Source organism: Eupeodes corollae, chromosome 1 (genome assembly GCF_945859685.1).
Source record: "Eupeodes corollae chromosome 1, idEupCoro1.1, whole genome shotgun sequence".
Taxonomy (NCBI): Eukaryota; Metazoa; Arthropoda; class Insecta; order Diptera; family Syrphidae; genus Eupeodes; species Eupeodes corollae.
Window position 1 is genome coordinate 125,058,697 of NC_079147.1, and position 21,106 is coordinate 125,079,802.

The 21,106-nt window shown below is 33.0% G+C and overlaps 2 protein-coding genes across 2 annotated transcripts; both read right to left on the reverse strand.

Moving 5' to 3' along the window:
• Positions 1-13,507: 13,507 nt before the first annotated feature.
• LOC129944125 (uncharacterized protein K02A2.6-like) lies at positions 13,508-15,052 on the reverse strand. The gene is made up of 3 exons (XM_056053325.1): positions 14,913-15,052; positions 13,850-14,700; positions 13,508-13,743 (listed from the first exon to the last, which is right to left on the reverse strand). The coding sequence occupies exons 1-3, from the start codon at positions 15,050-15,052 to the stop codon at positions 13,508-13,510; spliced, it is 1,227 nt and encodes a 408-aa protein (XP_055909300.1).
• A 288-nt stretch (positions 15,053-15,340) lies between these two features.
• On the reverse strand, positions 15,341-17,758 carry LOC129944135 (uncharacterized protein K02A2.6-like). Its single transcript, XM_056053335.1, has one exon. The coding sequence runs from the start codon at positions 17,756-17,758 to the stop codon at positions 15,341-15,343; it is 2,418 nt and encodes an 805-aa protein (XP_055909310.1).
• Between the last annotated feature and the right edge of the window lie 3,348 nt (positions 17,759-21,106).

A 21,106-nucleotide genomic window follows, 5' to 3' on the forward strand; every position in this document is an offset into this window, starting at 1 on the left:
CTAAGTACTCCTCCTATGGCGACATTACTAGCGTCAGTTGTTAAATTAAATTCTTTAGTAAAGTCGGGATATTGTAATAAAGGATCATTACTTAGAATGTCCTTGCAATGATTGAAACATTTTATATATCGTTCGTTAAGAACTATCTTATTTCCCTTTTTTAAGCATTCTGTTAAAGGCTTTGTAAGATTTGCAAAATCTTTTATAAATTTTCGGTAGTATCCAAGCAACCCCAAAAAGGATTTAATTTCAGTTTGAGTTGATGGGATTGGATAATTTTTAATTGCATGGATCTTATTAGGATTCGGTTTCACACCTTCAGATGTCACTAAGTGACCAAGAAATTCTACTTCTTTGCGTAGGAATTCTGATTTATCCAATTGAATTTTAAGGTTAGCCGATCGTAATTTTGAAAAAACCATTTCTAAGTTTTCCATATGTTCTTGTAAGGACGTTGAATAAACGATTATATCGTCCATATACACAAGACATACTTTACCTATTAATTCACGCAGAATATTATCCATTATTCTTTGAAATGTTGATGGGGCATTTTTGAGCCCGAAGGGCATTCGAATATACTCGTAATGTCCATGATCAACAGTAAAAGCGGTCTTTTCCATATCCCTAGGATCTACTTCAATCTGGTGAAACCCAGATGCAAGATCAAGTGTGGAAAAGTACATAGATTTTCCAAGTTTATCTAATATTTCTGTTATGTTCGGTAGAGGGTAACGATCGCCTATAGTTTTATCGTTTAGTTTACGGTAGTCTACTACAAGCCGCCATTTCTGTATGCCAGAGGCATCACGTTTCTTTGGAACAATCCAAATAGGACTACTCCAAGGAGAAAAGCTAGGTCTTATTATTCCTTGCTTTAAAAGTTTTTCGATTTGTGATTTTATCTCCTGTTTGTGCACTTCTGGATACCGGTACGATCTTGTATAAATCGGTATATTGTCTGATGTTTGAATACGATGTTTAATTGTATTTGAGAAGGACAATTTTTCACCTTCAAGAAAGAAAACATCATCATATTTCCTACACAATTTAAAAATTGATTTTTGTTCTTCAGTATTGAGATGTTCTGATCGAATTAGTTTGGTAATATCAATTTCGGATGATATATTTTGAATTTGTTCGTTAAAAGGGCAAATATTGACATTGTTTATTTCTATGAACTGTTGAAAATTTTCTACTGTAATAGGTTGTTCCAAAAAAAACTTTTGTTCAGTGTTTGAAATATTATGTACTTCAATATCACTATACCAGTTTTTTGACTGGTAGATGCCTTCAGGTATTTCTAAATAATTATTAATTTTAGTCGGTTTTATGTATATATCACCATCTTTGTAATCTACAGGTAGTTTTGCTATCATTCTACAATTTGCTGGAATATTGTATATTTTAGACATTAAGTTTGGTTTGAATAACAAGGGCAGAATTGCGTATTCAGTTTTAAGTTTTTTATTAGGTAAGTCAATAGTTGCATTAAGTTTTTTGAGAGTTTCTAAACCTATCAATCCATCAAAATAGTTATGAAACTTAAAAAGGAGAAATGTTATAGGTTCTTTGCAATTGAATTCAGGGAATGCATCAAAGGTAATTTTTTTGTTTAGTGTATGGGTATTTAAAACTGTCTTGATAGTAACGTCTTCTATGTTTTCATGATATTGAGAGTTTGTATATTCTGGGTTAATAAAATTTGCACAAGCACCGGTGTCTATTAAGAATTTTAAATGTTTACCGTAGGGTGAAGCTATATTAATATATGGTAATTGGTTATTTCCATGATTATTTAATTCTAAGAAACCGTATTGTTTTCCGAGGCTTTTATGTGAAAATTTGAATCATCAATTTCATTTTTGTTTTCTGACTTAATTTCCTGATTTGATATGTCGTATTGATAACTAATATTATCTTCATATTGTTCAACATAATAATCTAAATTTGGTTCATAATTAGTAGAGTCATTGGAATTTTGATAATAATCGTAGTCATTATTTGTTTCTGGGTCATAATCAATGTTATGTACTTCTTTTATTGAATATCTAGGTACTTGCTGAGAAAAATTTCTTTGATAGGGATGATTTTGTACGGGAGTTGGAAGCGTTCTAGCTTGGCCGCTTGCAACTTCCATTGGTGTAGAATTAATTTGTGGCTTATTGAAATTGAAGTTTGGTCTAGGAGTAGAATTATAGTGCAATTGGTTAAATGGTTTGGAAGTAAGCATATTATTTGATGGAACAGAAAATCTATTATTAAATTGTTGTTGCGCTGGATATTGTAATCTTGGAGCACTCTGTTGAATTGGTCTATATTGTGGTAATTGGTTGTATTGAAGGTTTTTAAAAAGATGTTGTGGGGAAGAATTATTAAAATTAGGTTGGATTGATTTATTAGGTCTGGAAAATAACAAATTAGAACTCGGTGAAGGTTTAATCAGAGAAACATTTTGGCTGTTCATATTTTGAGAAGGAAATTTGTTTTGAGTTGTGGAATATTTCATATAAAACATATTTTGTTCTTGAACACAATAATTAAAGGCTTCTGTAAGCGTTTTGGGCTTCATTGCACGAATTGTTGAACCTAATGGTTCTTTCAATCCGATTAGGAAGGTATTTAGACACATATCCGTAAAGAGAGATTTTTTGGCTGTAACAACTGATGGTAATTTTTCATGAATTTGAACATGGTTTACTATTGTGGACAGTAATTCTATTACTTTCGCGTAAAATTGTTCAATAGTTTCTGTTGTTTGTCTAAGACCGTGAAGGTCTCTTATCAGAGATGTTTCATTTCTCTTGTCTGCGTAGTGTAGAATGAGATTAGCTTTTATAGTATCCCAGTTTGTTGGGGTGCCATACATGTTTAGTACTTCATTGGCATCTCCCACAATTTTGTTTCGGACAGCTCGTAAAATAACATTCGCATACGGTGTACCATCTATTTGTGGTAATAAAACTAATATTTCCTCTACGTTTTTAATGAAGTCATACAATGACCTCGGGTTACCATCATAGAGTGGTAGGTCTTTTATAGCGTCCGGAATACGGAGACTTTGAAATATAGCGTTTACGTCTGGAGCCGTTGGGATTGTTGGGATCGTTGGGTTAGACATTGTTGAGTTACTAGCAGAAAGATTTGGAAGGTTTTCAGTTTCTGTGCTAATATGGTTTTCTTCCAAAATTATTTTGGATTCGTAGGGAGCTGTATTAGATACACGACTTTGTTTATCTTTAGGCATATGTTAAAAAAAATATATATATTATTATTAATATTACTACTTTTTTTTTCTTAATTATTATTTAGAATTATTTAGAACCAACTTTATAATATATTTTTTTTTCTAGGCTTAAATTAATTTATTTTATTATTTATATCTAATTAGAAAGGCAATTTGATTAAGGAAATGAACAATATTCATCAATACAGAACTCACATTAAAACAATCCAGTAGAACATTGTTTCCTATCCTGAATTTCGGTCTGGTAAAGTTCTTCTTTGCTGTAGCAGGTTCCTGGTTTGATGAAGGTGTTGTACTTCTGTTGTTGCGTAAGTTCTTTGTGTCTTTTTCACAGTATTCACAGTTAACCGGTGTCTTTTTTGTTTTTAGTATCCACAATAAACCGTTGTGATTTTCTTATTTTATTATTCACTATTAACAGTACTGTTTTTTTTTAATTTTTTTTTTTTTTGATTTTACACAATAAACCGTTGTGATTTTCGTATTTTATTATTCATTATTAACAGTAGTGTTTTTGATTTTACACAATAAACCGTTGTGTTTTTCTATTTTATTCAACACGATTAACTGTATTGTTTTACACAATAAACCGTTGTGTTTTTTTTGTGAAAAAAAAGAAATCCGCACGACTGCGCCAATTAAGTTAACAACGAAAGTTTTTTTTAAAAAAAATAAACAACTTTATTTGTCGACGTCCAAAAATCAAATGCACAAGATTTTTAATTCATAACCTTCACAATGAGAACAAACTATAGATACATATTTATTATTTGGTGTGAGAACGGAAATGCAGAAGGCTTCTCACACCTGAATTTAAATGGTTTTAGTTTACAAATTCAAAATAAAGCAACTATGTGCTGACAATCAAATTTAAATGAAATATAATATTATTTATAATGAACATTAAGTAAAGGTTATGATTACATTGATATTGTATATATATATATTTATGAAGATTCATAACTCACGCAGGAATGGTTGAGAGATGGAAGGCTTTGGTTCTTCGTGCACTGTTGCGCCACCTAATTTATTTTTTATTTATTCCGAAAGAATATCATTTTCCCAATCTTCAAAGAAAGGTGACGTAAACGAACCAACAAACTACCGTGGCGTATTTTTAATGAACTCTGTTATGAAAATCTTTACAGGCGTAATTATAGACAAACTTACGGTATGGGTTCAAGATAACAATCGGCTAAGCGAATACTAGGCTGGTTTCAGAAAAGAATACTCAACGGGGGACAATATTTATTTTCATTATTTATTATTTTTTATTTTTTTTTTTCATTTTCATGTGAATTTTAAGTTAATATTTACAATGATTTTAATAAAGAATGTACATTTGAATGTAAATATAATAAAATGAAAAAAAAAGAGTGACATTCTGTATTCAATTTACAAAGAAATTAAAAAAGTGTTGAATGCCACTTCAATTAATATATTTAATTAATATTAATGGGTGGGTGACTCTTTACATTAAAGTTTAGAAAAAGATTTAATGGAATTAGAGATTAAGAGATTTTTTTTTTAAGATTTAAATAATTTATTTATAACAAATTAGTTCTTACAATATAAGTTTCAACAACAGTAAAAAAAAAAAAATAATAATAAGACAATGGCGTTGCCGTCTGTCTGGTAAGTTGATTGAAATGCAAAACATGTTTTTCGAATATAAAAATAAAATAAAAAGAAGCCTATTTTCATATAAACTTGATTATCTTTTTTTTTTTTAAATAAAAGTGTAAGCTATTTTGTGTCTTATCTAAATTCTGTTGTTATATTGTTTCGGTATATAAATGCAGATACAATACATTTATAAAGCTTGCCAATTGCAACCATTTAGGAGTGTCTTTGTATTTTCCATTGTCAACAAGCGTTCAACGAAGTAAATAAGTCTTAGATCTTTATAAATGGGACATATAGCTAAAAAATGAAAAGTATCTTCTTTCGCTTTCATATTACAAATTGTGCACTGATTGGTTATAACGTTTCTATATGGTGATCCATTCAAATTCAGCATTTCACATCTTGGTCTACATATTACTGATATTTCTTTCACACTGTAAAGGTCACTAAGTAATTCTCTTCGTTGAGATCATAGTTAAGCCCTGAATAAATAATTCTATTAATTGATGATTTTGCTTTTTCAATGTTTTGGGTACGGTCTTGTGAGTCGGATATTTCCAGAAGATTATAGCATTGTTGCTTCAGAAGTGCTAGATTTGTGTATTGTATATTTAGGTCTATTTCACATTTTTCTGCCAATGAAATCCAATAATTAATCCAATCTAGTTTATGGTCAAAAGTATACTTAACAAGAATATTTGGAAGTCTGTTTGATGGGTAACAGAGAACTTTATGTATATAATCAAAATGAGTAAAATGAAATATATTTGGAAGGCCTGTTTCAAGCATAAGTACATAATTAGGGGTATTCGAGGGAAGGTGGAATAACTTTTTCAAAAAGAAACGTAGAAGCTTTTCGGTTTGTTCGTATTGCTTTAATCCCCAGGTCTGACAGCTGTAACACATAACTGAGCGCATAACACTTTAAAAAATTTTATACTTAGCTGAGAGTGGTATTTCATTTTTAATAATAATATCCTTCCATGAGGCGTTGATAAGGTTTTTTAAGGCTTTTAATTAGTTTTCAAAATGTTGTGTGAATTTCATGTTTGGTTCTAGAATTATACCAAGGTAGCTGTATTTCGTGACAACTTCAATTTGCTGCCGATCCAGAAACCGTTTTTCATTTTTTTCTAATTTTGATTGTCTATTCTTAATTATCATAATTTTCGATTTCTGGAGATTGATCTCCAAATTCCACGTTTTACAATAGGTACATAGTTTATTGATCATAAGCTGTAAACTGTGAGCTGATTCTGCGAATAGAAAAATATCATCTGCGTATAGTAAGACCTTAAGAGTTTGCTGGGCTATGTGAATACCTGCAGGTAAATGTTCTGTAATGTCATCTATAAACAGGGCAAAAAGAACGGCGCTCAAGAGGCATCCTTGCTTAACACCAGAACTAGTTTCAAACCATTTAGAAAGATTCTTACCATCCCAAACTCTTTGTCGCGTGTTTTTATACATATTTCTTAATACTCGGATCATTTTCGTTGACATTCCTTTCTGCGATAATTTGAAAAATAGCGCGTTGCGGTCAATTGAATCAAAGGCGGCTCTAAAGTCAACAAAAAATGTGTATAGTTTTCTATTATTTCTAAGAAAGTATTGTGAAACGGTTGTAATTATGAAAATATTATCGACAGTAGAGTAACCTTTTCGAAATCCTGCTTGATATTCACTCCGAACTTTATTTCTCTCTTCCCATGAGTTGATCCTATTCAAGAGAATAGAGGCAAATAATTTTGCAATTGAATTAATAAAAGATATGCCTCGATAATTACTTAGTGTACTGATGTCACCTTTTTTATGGATTGGATAAACTATTGAATCTTTGAATTCTTGAGGTATTTCACCAGTTTGAAATATGAGGTTGAAAATTGACAAAATTTGATTTAAAAACTCAATTGGTGCGTTCTCATAAAATTCGTTTCCAATTCTGCCTGGACCTGGTGCTTTTTTATTTTTGGCCAATTGAAGACATACTTTTAATTCACACATAGATATATCACTATCCAATAATTCGTCAACTATATACGGTTCAGCAAAATGAACGCTTTCGCATACATTACTTGGGTTAAGCAGTAGCTTAAAATGGTGAGCCAATTTCGCAGCCGATATATGCACACCGGAGACAAAATTAATGCCTCGTAGAGTTTTAATGTTGTCCCAAAACTTTTTTGAATTTCTTGTGTTGGAAAATTCGAGTGCGACATATTTAAAATAATTTTCGCGTTTTTTTTCGGCATTAAAGTTTGTAGACCTTGTTTGTGTTTATATATTGTTCTGTTAGGGTTTTGCTTGGGCTTGTTGTGTTTCTAATTTTTCTAAGTAAGACAAAAGATTGTTTTCTAGCAATAAAACATTCTTGATCAAACCATTTTTCATTATAAATTCGGCTATTTGATGTAGGATTCGTAGATGCCACTTTTTTAATACATTCCTGAAGTATTTTTATTTTTTCTTCAGTGTTTGTATCTACAGGAGAGCTAAAACTTTGCATTTCATTAAGTAATTTTAGCGCATATGCGTCTTTTTGGTTTTCTTTCCATAGCAGTTTGGGGGGCAAATTGATTGCATTGTATGTTCTTGGGGTATCGAGGTCAAATAATACTTGTAATGGCATATGGTCTGAGGACACCTGTGTTCCCACTCCAAAGTGAGCGATAACTTTATGCTAGTCTTCAGAAATTGCACAGAGGTCAATTACAGATTTGCCTGCTCCTCCTAAAAAAGTAAATTCACCATTCAAATCATGGGTAGTGCTTCCGTTAAGGATAAATAGGTTGAAGTCCTCACACATTTCTAAGAACATGCGACCATTTTTGTTTATGACTTTATCTTTTGAGTTTCGTTTTTCTAGAATTTCTGAAGCAGAAAGACTAATATCTGTTGGAAATAATTGTTCTTCTCCTATTCTGGCATTAACATCGCCTATAAGCATTATATTTTGCGAATTTATTGTATTTAATAATTCATAAACATCATTAAAATCAATATCCCAGGAATTACAATTGATGTATGTAGGCAAGATATAAAATTTTGAATTTATATTATTTATTACAAGACTAGTTTGGTTATTTATTTCGGTGAAACTACAATTTTTTATATTTTTGAAACCAAACAATGAACCTCCTATTGCTCTACCGAATTTGTGTTCACGATTAGCCGATACCCACTGCAATTTATATTCCGAAAAATACTTCTCATAGACATTAAAGTTATCTTTTGTAATGAAAGTTTCGAATAGAAAAAAGATATCATGTTTTTTTACAAAATTAACAAAATCTACATTAAATAATTTGTTTGCTAAACCAGCAATATTATACGATAAAATACTATAGTTTCTACTTTTAATCGAATTATTTTGAGAATACACAGAAAAAAAAATGTTATTAAATTACAATAATGAAAATAAAATTTCTTTGTTACACAATAGATATCAAATACATTTCATAGAGAAAATAAAGAACACATCATGAAACTCAACCAGAGTACCAATTAATTCCAAGTTTGAATAATCAAAATCTAAAAGCATAAGTTTTAAATGACTAGCAAACATACCAGGAGCTGTAACTGTTCTTAGAAAAAGTGGAAGCTTGTTAACGTAGTTGTAACGGGAGGTAAGTACGTTAAAGATGTTCGAAGAATTTCTACGTAAAATATAATTTGAAATTAAACGGAAATAACGATTACCAGACTTCACAAAAATGGATTTAAGTACTTTAAAACAATACAAATAACTCACTGGAAGAATTTTCAGGTCACAAATAAGAGGAAAACTCGGATATCGACTTGGTTTACGGCAAATAACATATTTTTAAAAATTTAACTAAGTGTGCCAACAATGGTTTGAAAATATAAAATAAGTAAGAAAAAGATAAAATTGTATAAAGAGAAAAATGTTGCTGCTGGTAGTATAGGTATTTAGATGTAAGCTGAATTCTTATGTGCGACTCTTCCAGTCAGTAAGTTTGTTGATGAAAAGCATTCCCCGTGAACGGATGAAATAAATTAATAAATAAGATTGATTCGGTGTTTTATTTAATTGAACAGTTACAAAAAATAAGAGAACGTTTCCTTTTAAACAATACAAAATAAGAAATATAATGACCCAACCCTTAAAATTTCAGAAGTGGGATATTAACCACAATAACGAAAAAATCCTTCGTGAGTGTAAATACCTGAAAATTAAATTATCTCTAATTTAATTTACCTGTCCCTCGCGAGTGAATGCTGAGTGGTAATACAATACACTATAAAATTGTATTACAGAGAAAAAAATTATTACCTACAACAAAACGAATAGAAACGAAAAAAAAAATGTGTTTCTGTTAGAATTTTGTATTACATCACTAGAGACATCATGTTTCCAATTCATTGAATTAGTCTTATCGTGTGAGTACCCCCAAACTTATTTTTGTTTAGTTTAGTACAAGCAGCAATGGCAATCTTTTTCTACTACTACTACGTCTAGTATTTGTACTAAAACTTTTATTATTTTAACCGGAAATAATATGGTGTAACACATCATTTATTTTGATTACTTAACTTTGTACTTTAGAATGTAACACATCATTTTTTTTGATTACTTTTATTATCATTACTTATGTTATAATTACTTTTATTATATTCATATCAATCATTATTTATTATATTTTGTAATAAGAAACATTACATAACAAAAGGTGGCAACGCCAAGACAAAAGCTCTATTATATACAAAAAAGCTTTCTTTTATACATTCCACAAATAATAAATGGATTCCACAAGTGAAAAAAGCTTACTCAGAATCAGTGTTCCCATAACGGCATTATTAATGCTAGATCTAGCATTATAGAGAAGAGAAAAGCATTATGAAATTTTAAAATAATGCTAAATGCTTTTCTGGCATAATTGTTTTTGAGTTTTGCATTCTTGAATGCCAAAATTGATTTCAAAAGATTGGTTTGATTATATCATATTGTTTGAAAAAATCTTCTTTTTTCTGAAATTACAAACCGTTCTGATTTAACCTTAATAACGCCAAATTACGAAGATTTACACATACGCTCAAAAAACTCATGAATTTTTTAAAGTATAAGTTGGAGTCTCAGCAAAGCGCGAAAAACCTAAGGGTGAAGAACAGTATTAAAATGAAGAACTTTGGGATAACTCGTTATTTATCTAAAATTATAAGATAGATAAGAAATTTATTTTTAAAAACTATAAATAAGAATGTGATAAGTCTGAATGTTTTAAAATTAAATAATTAACTATAAAATGTTCCTATACTTAAAAACATTGCGCTGTAAATACCTATTAACATAAAAAGCTTTAAGTTTTGTTATTTTTTTTTTTTTTTTTATACCTATGTTTGTTAGGTATTTGCATGTAAAAATAAATATTATTTTGCATTTTTTAAGATGTTTGTTTTTTAATCATCGATATAGACGTTTATATGGATTTTAAAATCTAGCATTTTGTTTTTTGAGCTCCCATACGATCTAGCATTATAAAATTTGAAATCTAGCATTATGAAATTTGAGATTATGGCAACACTGCTCAGAATCGTATAAAACGAGAGATCGGTTCAGAATATTTTCATTCACGCTTGGTATCTGCTTAGCGACGACGGTCGGGTCCTTTCCGCCGTCCTCTGTAGGTATTTTGGACGTGGAGTTTGAGAAAAACTCCAGTGTGAGTGTTCTTTTCGACGGTCGGGTGTAGGTTAACGACACTTCTTTTTCCAGAGTTTCCGAACAGACTACCCCTTGAGAATATAAGACCTCATACTACCCCCCCTACAATGGCTGTTTGTATTATCGCCATTTTTTATCTAATTAAGTTGTTAAGCTATAAAAGAGCGGTACCTTTTTTTTCCATAAAGAAGAAATAATTTAAGAAAAAAGAATTAAAAATGTCTTACACGTCACGAAGGAGCGTTTGTAAAAGATTCGGATTTCTATTTATTAATTACAAAAGTAATACTTACTAAGGGGAGATATTTAACCAAGTTCTTTCTTATAGGGCTCACCCAAAAATGTATCAATATCACTTTTGCAATGGAAACTACTGTAGTACCCGTGGTCTGTGTTTAAACGCTTACCTAGGTCACCTATTTTTTTCACGGGTACTGCCTTTTGCGGGAAATTGACAAATCCTCAGAGTACCTTAATTCTCTACATGAAAAGTACTTTTTTAATCTAGCTGTTCGAATTCGGCTTAAGGTTGAATCCATCCCTGACAACATTACTCGCATACAGAAATGGTCAAATGCAATTTATGAAACTATTTGTTTCATTTTGAAAACAGGGATTTGAATTTTGTAAAAGGCCAAAATTTTGGAATAGCATGATCATAAAAGGTAAGAAGGTGTTTAATTTCCTTCGGAAGCTAAAAAAAAAGATGTATCTTTACGCATATTTTGTATAGCAATGGTCGAAATACCCTACTCCTGCATTTAAACATACTCTACAATGTTGTACACGTGTGGCATGTCCTGAGCGTCTTATTTCCTCAGCGGAAGTTTTAATTTTCTGCCTAGGTTCAGTATCACTGCGTATTGGCTGTGCAAAATCTTTCTCTTTTATTCAACCCCAATAAAAATATTCTAGTGGATTCAAGTCCGGTGTGCTAGGGGGCTATGTTATTGTTCCACCACGACCGATCAATCGCTCGGAGAAAGTTCTGTCCAATAAACTTCTGACATTTCTTCCATAATGGGCTGGACATCCATCTTGCCGAAACCACATAGTCTGGAGCAGGTCGAGAGGAATATCATCCAATAATAAACAGATTCTGTTTTCCAAAAATTCTAAATAATTTTCACTATTTAGTGTGTTGCGCAATTCAAAGAGTCCTTTGATTTGCCCATTTAAAATTCCCCACCACCAATTAATTATAAATTGGTATTGAGATCTTCCTTCTTGTATTAAATGTGGATTTTCTTCCTGCCAATAGTGAATATTGTGCATATTCACATATTAATCTCGTTTAAAGGATGATTCATCACTCCATAAAATTTTGTCGACAAAATCAGGATCTTCTCGACTTTTATCGATCATAATTTGGCAGAACTTAACTCTTTTAGGGTAATCCCTTTGTAATAATGCCTGGGCACGCTGCAGCTGAAAAGGGTGCATATTGTTCTGGTTTAGAATCTTGTAAACAGTAGATTTAGGTTTCTCAGTTGTTCTTTCTATGTCTCTAGTAGAAGTACATGGATTATTTTCAATTTCCCTCAACACAACTTCGTCACTGAGTTGATATTGGAGCCTTCAAATCCTCCCACTGCCAGGGATTATACCTTCCATATAAGAATTATGAATTCTTATAAACACCCGATGGTCAGGACTTGAAGCATTTGGATATCTTTCTGCATACTTCCTAGCTGTTGCTCTTGTTCCGCCACATTCGATATAAATAAAATGCATCATAGCATATTCACGCGACGTGTAAGACATTTTTATTTTTTGTTTCTTAAAGTATTTCTTCTTTATGAGATAAATAAGGTACCGCACTTTTATAGCTTAACAACTTAATTGGTTTAAAAATTGCGATAATACAAACAGACATATTATTTCCGGTTAAAATAATAAAAGTGTTAGTACAAATACTAGACGTAGTAGTAGTCGTTAAGAAGCGCTGCTTGATAAGGAAAAAAAATCACCATTGCTGCTTGTACTAAACTTAACAAAAATTAGTTTGGGGGTACTCACACGATAAGACTAATTCAATGAATTGGAAACAAGATGTCTCTAGTGATGTAATACAAAATTCTAACAGAAAGAAATGTTGTCCTTTTTTTATTTGTTTTTAAAATATTGACTTATTAAATTAAAATACTTTTATTTTTTGAACCAAAGCTAGCTTTGTAGTGTTTTAAATTTTTTGAAAAGCTAGAAAATCAAGCAAGTTTTTAAAAACAATTACCAATATTGTGTAATATGATTTTTTTTTAATAAAACTATTTTAAAGTTCGATGTAAAAAATTATGTTTGATAAGAATATGATTTTAACTACTAATATTTTGCAAAATAGGGCCGAAAATTGAAATTTTTTAAATGCAACAATATTGAATGTTTATTCAACATTGTAAAATATTAAAATATAGTAAAAACAAAAATCATTTGTTTACAGGGTGATTGAAAAACTGACTAAAAGTAGGCTCTTTCTTGCCTTTCTTTGTTTTTTGGCTCTATTATTGTTTCTAATGTTTCCGAGTAAACAAGAAATACTCTGCCGGACAAATTCAAGTGGAACAAAGACCTTAAGGAATGATTGAAAGAGTCAAGCTTGGTAGTTTAAGCTTTGGAATGTTTTACCAGTTGAAACATAGTGATAGCAAACTTTTCTGTCTCTCAAAATTGTATTTTTTTGAAGTGTTTTATGTTGACGCAATAAAACAAATGAATGTTAATTCATATATAAAACTTTATTTCTTAACTAATTAAAATCTAAGAAGAGATTGTAAGTGGCTAACTATTCAGGCGGAAATATGATGTATAAGTGCCAAAAAGGCGGCAACCATCGATGGTATTCTCTGACAGCGAATGTTGAGATGACAAGATGACAAGTCAGGTTTGCCAAACTTGAGATTCCGAAAAATAGCAATAATAATGTTGCCAGATTATATCAGCTTCCCCCTCACTTAATTTGGATAAAATGCAACCTGTTTGCGAGGCCGCTCAGATCGTCTAAGCTGCGGTGGAGTACCTGAAGCTTGCTGATTTTCTAGAGTGTTTCTAGGATGTATTCTTCGACTTGGATTCGAACTTGTTTGAGATTGCTCAAGATTGGCGTTGGCTTGAAGTGAACTGGAATGCATCATATCGCCAACGTCATTTGAGTCTGGTTTATCATCGTTTGATGCTGCCTGACCAACGTCTGTGTTTTTTTTTTATTGAAATAACACTTGGTGGAAAAATATTATCATCTTTATTTTCAGTTGGAGACCGCAACTTCATTTGATTCTGGTGGCGTCGGAGTGAACCTGTGCTAGCTCTTACACAGTACATTCTTCTTCCTAAGGTCTTGTCTACAACTGCAGCAATCCATTTCTCTTTTCGTTGATATTGTCGTACGAAAACCGGTTGACCAATACTAAATTTCGTTTTGAATTTCGTGTTTGCTTTGCTTGCTTCTGGGACCATTGTAGAGAGTATAGTGCGATGTTGTCTTCCATGGAGTTTTTCTGCCGGTGAAATTCCAGAATCATCTGGTGTAGAACGATACGTAGAGAGAAAAACAAGGAGAGCTTCGTCCCACCGAGGTGTATCCAATAAAATTTTTCTAAGAGCTGTCTTAAATGTTCGCACCATCCTCTCAGCAGCTCCATTGGATTCTGGGTTAAATGGCGCTGAAGTTACGTGCTTAATTGAGTTATTTCGACAGAAAAGCTGGAACTCATTCGAAGTGAACTGGGTGCCATTATCAGACACCAGAGTTTTGGGAAGTCCTTCTAAAGCGAAAATTGATCGCAACGCTTGAATTGTTGCTTCCGACGTGGTTGATGCCATTCGGACGACGAATGGGAACTTTGATTTAGAATCGACTACAATTAACCACATCTGCTTCTGAAAAGGTCCAGCGAAATCGATGTGTATTAGTTCCCACACTTCTTCAGTTGTCGGCCAGCTGGTGTACTCTCGGGAGAAAGTACTTGCATTATTTTGACATGCAACGCACCTGGAAACGGTTTTGGTGATGTCGTCATCAATGCTGGGCCACCAGCAATAACGTCGAGATATCTGCTTCATTCGGGTGAGTCCCCAGTGTTCTTGATGGAGAATCGACAAAACCTTCGGTTGTAGCTGTTTGGGTATAACTACTCTAGGACTTCCACTGTGGAAGAGAAGAACATTATTAAATAGTTCAAAAGAAAGTCTTCTACGAAAATAAGGTAATAAAGAAATATTTGATTCTGGATGCATTGAATGACCTTTGTCAGAACTGGGTCGTTCTGGGTCGTTTTTGTTATTGTGTGTGAGTCAATAGGAAAATCTTCAATCGTCATAGAGCTTATTTCATCCACATAGTGACAAGAATCCTCGGACCTATCAAATGTGTCGTCTGGTCCAGTTGGTAAACGAGATAGGCAGTCGGCATTACCGTGTTGTTTTGTAGGACGATAACGTATGGTATACGTGTATCCCATAAGAATGAGTGCCCATCTTTGAAGACGTTGTATCGTCATATGTGGTAGCTTCTTAGATGGATTAAAAATAGTGACCAACGGTTGATGGTCTGTAACCAATTCAAATTGACGTCCATAAAGGTACTGATGGAATTTTTTCACTCCGTAAATGATGGAAAGAGCTGTATTTTTTCTGAGAGTCATCAAGCGTTTTTGATGCGAAAGCAATCGGTCTTTCCGTCTTGTCTGGATACACCTGAGAGATCACGGCACCGATTCCGTGTGAGGATGCGTCTGTGGCTAATGTGATTGGAAAATCATCACGAAAATGTACCAACCTAGTAACGTTCAAAATGTCGTTTTTGAACTGATTAAAAGCTCTTCGCTGATCTTCCCCCAAACAAAAGGCTGATCTAACAAACGTAGTTTGTTAAGAGGGGCAGCTACTTGGGCGAAGTTCTTGATGAACTGATTATAATAATTCAGTTTGCCGATAAACGCCTCCAAGTCCTTTAAGTTCCTTGGTTCAGGCAAGTCCCGAATTGCTGCAACCCGTGCCTCCGATGGGCATATTCCTGCGGCATCGATAATATGGCCCAAGTAGTTGATTTCACTCTTTGCAAATTGACATTTTTCAAGCCGACATCTCAGTCCATGTCGTTCTAAACGCTCCAGTAAAATCTGAAGGTTATGTAGATGCTCATCGTCTGTTCGTCCAGAAACGATGATGTCATCTAAATATGACGTGCAAAAATCTATGTCGGAAGTTAATTGTTCAATATACCTTTGAAAAATTCCAGTGGAACTTGATGTTCCAAAAGGTAAACGTTGGTATTCAAAAAGACCAAATTGAGTACTTATAACGCAAAGTTTCTTTGACTCATCGTCTAAAGGGACTTGGAGATAGGCGTCGGACAAGTCGACCTTCGTAAAATATTGACCACCTTGTAGTTTATGGAAAAGCTCCTGAATTCTGGGGATAGGATGACGATCGATCTCTAACTGTGGGTTAATGGTTATATGAAAATCTCCACAGATACGTAAACTGCCGTTAGCTTTCTTCACGACGACAATGGGTGCTTCCCATTGACTGGTCTCAATCGGTCGGAGTATGCCTAGCTCTTGTAAACGTGTTATTTCAGCTCGAACAGCTTCTTTTAAACCAAACGGAACGGGGCGATGTTTGAAATATCTGGGTTGACTGTTTGGTTTCAATGTTAAATGAGCGGTAAATAGTTTACTGCCACCTAGTTCTGGAGTAAAAACAGCTTTGTATTTTTCACAGATAGACTTTGCAGCGGTTGCCAATGCATCACCCTTTACTACCTGTAACACCGATTCTCCCGTTGAATAATTAATCGAGAAATCAAATGCCTCGAACCAATCTAAACCCATAATATTTGCACCTTGCTGATAGTCGCTTACCAAAAAGGACAGACTGTGAATTTTGTTTTCATATTGGACAGATGCATGGACGACCCCCTTAATAGGTACGCTTACTCCTCCGTAAGCCTTCAGCGAACGACTAGTTGGTTCGCAGGGGGGATTCCCAAGAGCCTGATAACCTTTCAGGCCGACTAGTGAACATGTTGCTCCAGTGTCTAACTGGAAAAGCATTGGTTGCTGATTAACGTGAAGCGACACAAAAATTTGACGACCTTTTCGCTCTAGCTCCCACTGTGCTGACGAAACCTGATCGGGGTCCAGTCCATCTTCATTTATCTCATTGATTGAATGGTTTGTCTCCGTGTGCGCGGAGCGATGGCTGGGGTGTGAGCGATTATCATTCTTAGCGAAAGAATGCGACGATGATCTACGTCTACGGCTTTTGGAACGTTGCCGCGACTTCTTACGAAAACCTGTTTCAGTATTTTTTGATGATAAACAAACTGTACTTATATGCCCTCTCCGATTGCAGTTATTACAAACTGAATTCATGTGTTTGCACTGATCTCGATCGTGGTGGACTAAACATCCAGGGCAGGACTTTCTAGTGAAAAAATGTTCATTCGACTTACTTGGATATTGTTGCTCACGTTTATGGCTGAGTTGATTGACTTCAATCGTTGACGGTGTTTTTAAGACAACATTTCCTTTTAAAATTTCGGCAGCAGTTTGGGTTGACTCAAATGCTGTTACCAGCTCTTCAATCTCTCCTAAGGTTGGGTCTTTCTTTTGGGTGGCAGCCATGTGGACGGATTCATGCGGGGTATAGTAGACGATCATATCTCTGATCATGAAGTCAGCGTATGATGTACCACAGCCTTCCTTTGTGCAGACGAACTTGCAGTCTCGGGCCAGTCCCCTTAAATCAGCAATCCACTCGGCGTACGTTTGACTTGGGGACATTTTTCGTTGCAGAAATTTACATCTCGATGCGAGTACATGCAGTTTTGTTTGAAAATGTTTTGTCAATTTAGTTGTCAACTCTTTAAATGTGTGTATACTCACATCGGTGGTCTCGAACAGTTTTTGGAGTACCTCGTTGATGTAGTTTCCACAGGTTGACAAAAAATTTGCCTTCTTCAGATTGTCGTCTTCTACTGCGTTAGCTTTGAAGTGTTGCTGGAGTTGGAACAAATAGTTTTCCCAAGTCTCTTTTTCAGAAGAAAAAGCACGAAACTGTGGAATGCAGTTGGGTGTGGCAGGCATAGAGGACGATGAATTCTGAAATATCTTCTCCATGCGGTCTGCATTGGATTGTAACACACTTTCCATCCATTGCTTCTGCTGTGCTAGTAATTTTTCTACAAGCTTTAAATCCATGGGTTCCGTGAAATATACCTCGTCGCCAAGATGAAGTGTTTTATGTTGACGCAATAAAACAAATGAATGTTAATTCATATATAAAACTTTATTTCTTAACTAATTAAAATCTAAGAAGAGATTGTAAGTGGCTAACTATTCAGGCGGGAATATGATGTATAAGTGCCAAAAAGGCGGGAATCATCGATGGTATTTTCTGACAGTGAATGTTGAGATGATAAGATGACAAGTCAGGTTTGCCAAACTTGAGATTCCGAAAAATAGCAATAATAATGTTGCCAGATTATATCATTTTTACTTGCGACATATAGGAACTATATGGCAAGTTTTGCATTCGTGCAAAATTTCGAACTCGAGATTTTAATCAAACATGATATAACGATGGTAGACAAGTCGAAAAAAGTGGGTCCCGCGATTCCGTCCGGTCGGTTTTGTCTGTCTGTCCACGCTCCTACAGCCTAAACCATTGGGTCGATTGAGTTCAAACTTGGAAGTTAAGGTTTTGAGCAGATTCGCGTTAGGCATTTTTTTCATTTTTTTTTTAAGATCAAAACTAACAGTGGCCACCATACAATATTTTTGGGCAAAAAACGAAAATTCGAATTTTCTCAAAAACAAACCGATAGATTTTCTTTAAATTTTCTTTAAAATTTTATTTTTTAACTTGGCTTCTTTTAATAAGAAAAACAAATTTTTGTATTGCCCAGAAAAGGTACCGCTCATAGAACCGTTATTTTGTTTTTTAATTTTCTCAGTAATTTATAAACCGATTTCAATAATTTTTTTTCTGAATAAGCTCTTATATTGCTTTAACAATATTTGATTATCAAAAGTGCAATTTTTTATTGTTTGGATTTTTAAAAAAATATTGAATTTTATTTTTTCAAAATTCGATATCTCAAAAACGGGTCAACATTTTTTTACGAAATGCAAACGTATAGCGTATATTAACAATCTCTAAACAACTGCGTACCATAAATATTTTTAGAACAAAATTGAAAAATTTTATATATAAAAAATTAATTTAAAAAAAACCCGCTGTAACGATTTTCATAAAAAAAAATTGAAAAATAAAATGTTTTTTTGTTTATAAAATGGCATTTAAATTTTTGAAGACAAACTGATTTTTCGGGCGAAATTTTGAATATTAAAATATTTTTTTTTAATATTTTAACTGTGCATGAGCCCCAAAGAGCGCATTATTTTGACAAAATTGTAATTACATTCCTAGCTTTTATCTAAATTAGTGCATTTGGTACATATGTATTTATGTATTTTCATAACTAAAATTATTGTAAATACCAACAATGGCCGCCCATGTAGCGCAACTGTATCGGATTAACGAATATGATATATTTAATCAACAATCTATTTTAAAGTGTCTATTAAGAAGTAATATCTTTGTAAACTTTGTATATGTGATTTTAAAATATTATTTTTTACGAATAAGGTTGTTTCACACATGATTTACTTGCCTTCGCCTATATAAAAGAATAAATACTTAGTACAAGTTAAACAAACCAGAAAGAGTATACATATGTATTTTCTATTAGAATCACTTTTTCAACGTATACACATTATACCTACCTACTTATAAAGGTATTACGTACAACTTCTATAACTACTGCTTACGTGTCACTTCATAACTAAAATCCAAAACGCACAAAAGCCTGACCTTAAACAACACATGAATAGCAATTTCTTGTAACGGTACGTATGCTTGTTATTTTTTTAAACTTTAACAAAATAAATAAACTGAACGTATAAAAACTCCATGTTAGCGCTGAAAACTTATAGTAAAGAAGAATGTAGTATGTACCTTTTAGCTACCAATAACATTCCTTCATTATCATCATTAACATGTCCTTATCTATCTATCTGCATAAAGCTAAGCACGCCAATGAACTATTCTTTATTCGTTTTAGACATCTACCTACTACCTAACTACACAACCAATAGGCGATCGCTTTACAATTTAAACATTCATGGTCTGCCTCTTTCTTATCTTGTTTATTTTCAATCCTGATTCTTCTAATATGAAATTACAATAAAGCTCTATCTAAAGGAAAAAAGCTTTGAATCGCATCGTAGCCTTATATATACATAATACAAACCATTTTTCATATACAAAGATCGTACCGAAGTAAAAGCAGACTTATGAATGTAAATACAAACAAATATCGGTAAAAGATCCTAAACAGCTGACGTAAGCATGCAAATGTTTGTTTCATCCCCTTATTAGATACAATATTAAGCCATTTTGTTTTTTATATAAAGTGCATTAATATAAATAAAACAAAAACAAATTCATCAATCTTCATATGGAAGCTCTTTATGTGAAAATATATACAAGGATGGACTCAAGTAGATTGAAGGAAATTGTGTAGACTTTTTGGGTCGAAAATTAATTATCTCCCTTATTCTGCTGGCTGCTTATGGGAATGGAAATAATATTTTTCTCTCGCTCCCGCTGAATTTCTCCACTTTCGATACTAAAGCCACGCCAACGACTATGCATCTGGTCGCCCTAAAAGTTTCTGCTCATGAGAGTATTATGGTTTTCATTATGTACAATTGTACATAATGGCATTTATATCTTTGAAGACAAACTTAATTTACAGGTTTATTTTTAAATCTTATATAAGTACTTTTTTAAACATACTCTTAGCATACAGGAGCAAGTTCGTGCGACCCAGTCGTGCATTTTATTTTAATGTCGTTTTCATTGAACTACGACAGCAGGATTAAAGTTTCTTCATCATCCTTATATAATTTAAAAACGATGGTTTATCATTTGATTTTAGTTCATTTGCCAAGAAAATGAAGGATTCTTTGCAGTTTTTAATCCAATTCCCTTTTTTCTTCTTGGAAATTTTTAAAGGATCCTCACAAATTTCTAACACATTTAACAACATTTCGGGATTATAACCGTAGATATTCATGATGTCAATATTCATTGCTGTAGTAAAAAGTGCAGTTTTCTTTCTGACTTTGTGGATGAGAACAAAAACTGAAAGAGAAGTGTCTAAAACACGCAACCGAAAAACATCCAAGTGTAAAAATGCGAGATTGACGCGATGGGTGTTCAAAAGAAAATATGCGAAACGCGCAGCATGCAGAAAGTCTAAGTGTTATAACACACTTAAAACTAATTCAAATGGAAAAGATGATGGGAGTAAAAAGAGCGCAACAAATAAATTACAGAAACAAATGAATGGAAGCTAATGACAAGAGAACTGGAAGTAATGAAAAAAAAAATAGAGCTACAAAAGTGAGTAAACGAAGAACGAAGTGGTTCCATTCTAAATCGAATTTGTTGACTAATCCTGGTGAAGAGTTGCTTAAGGA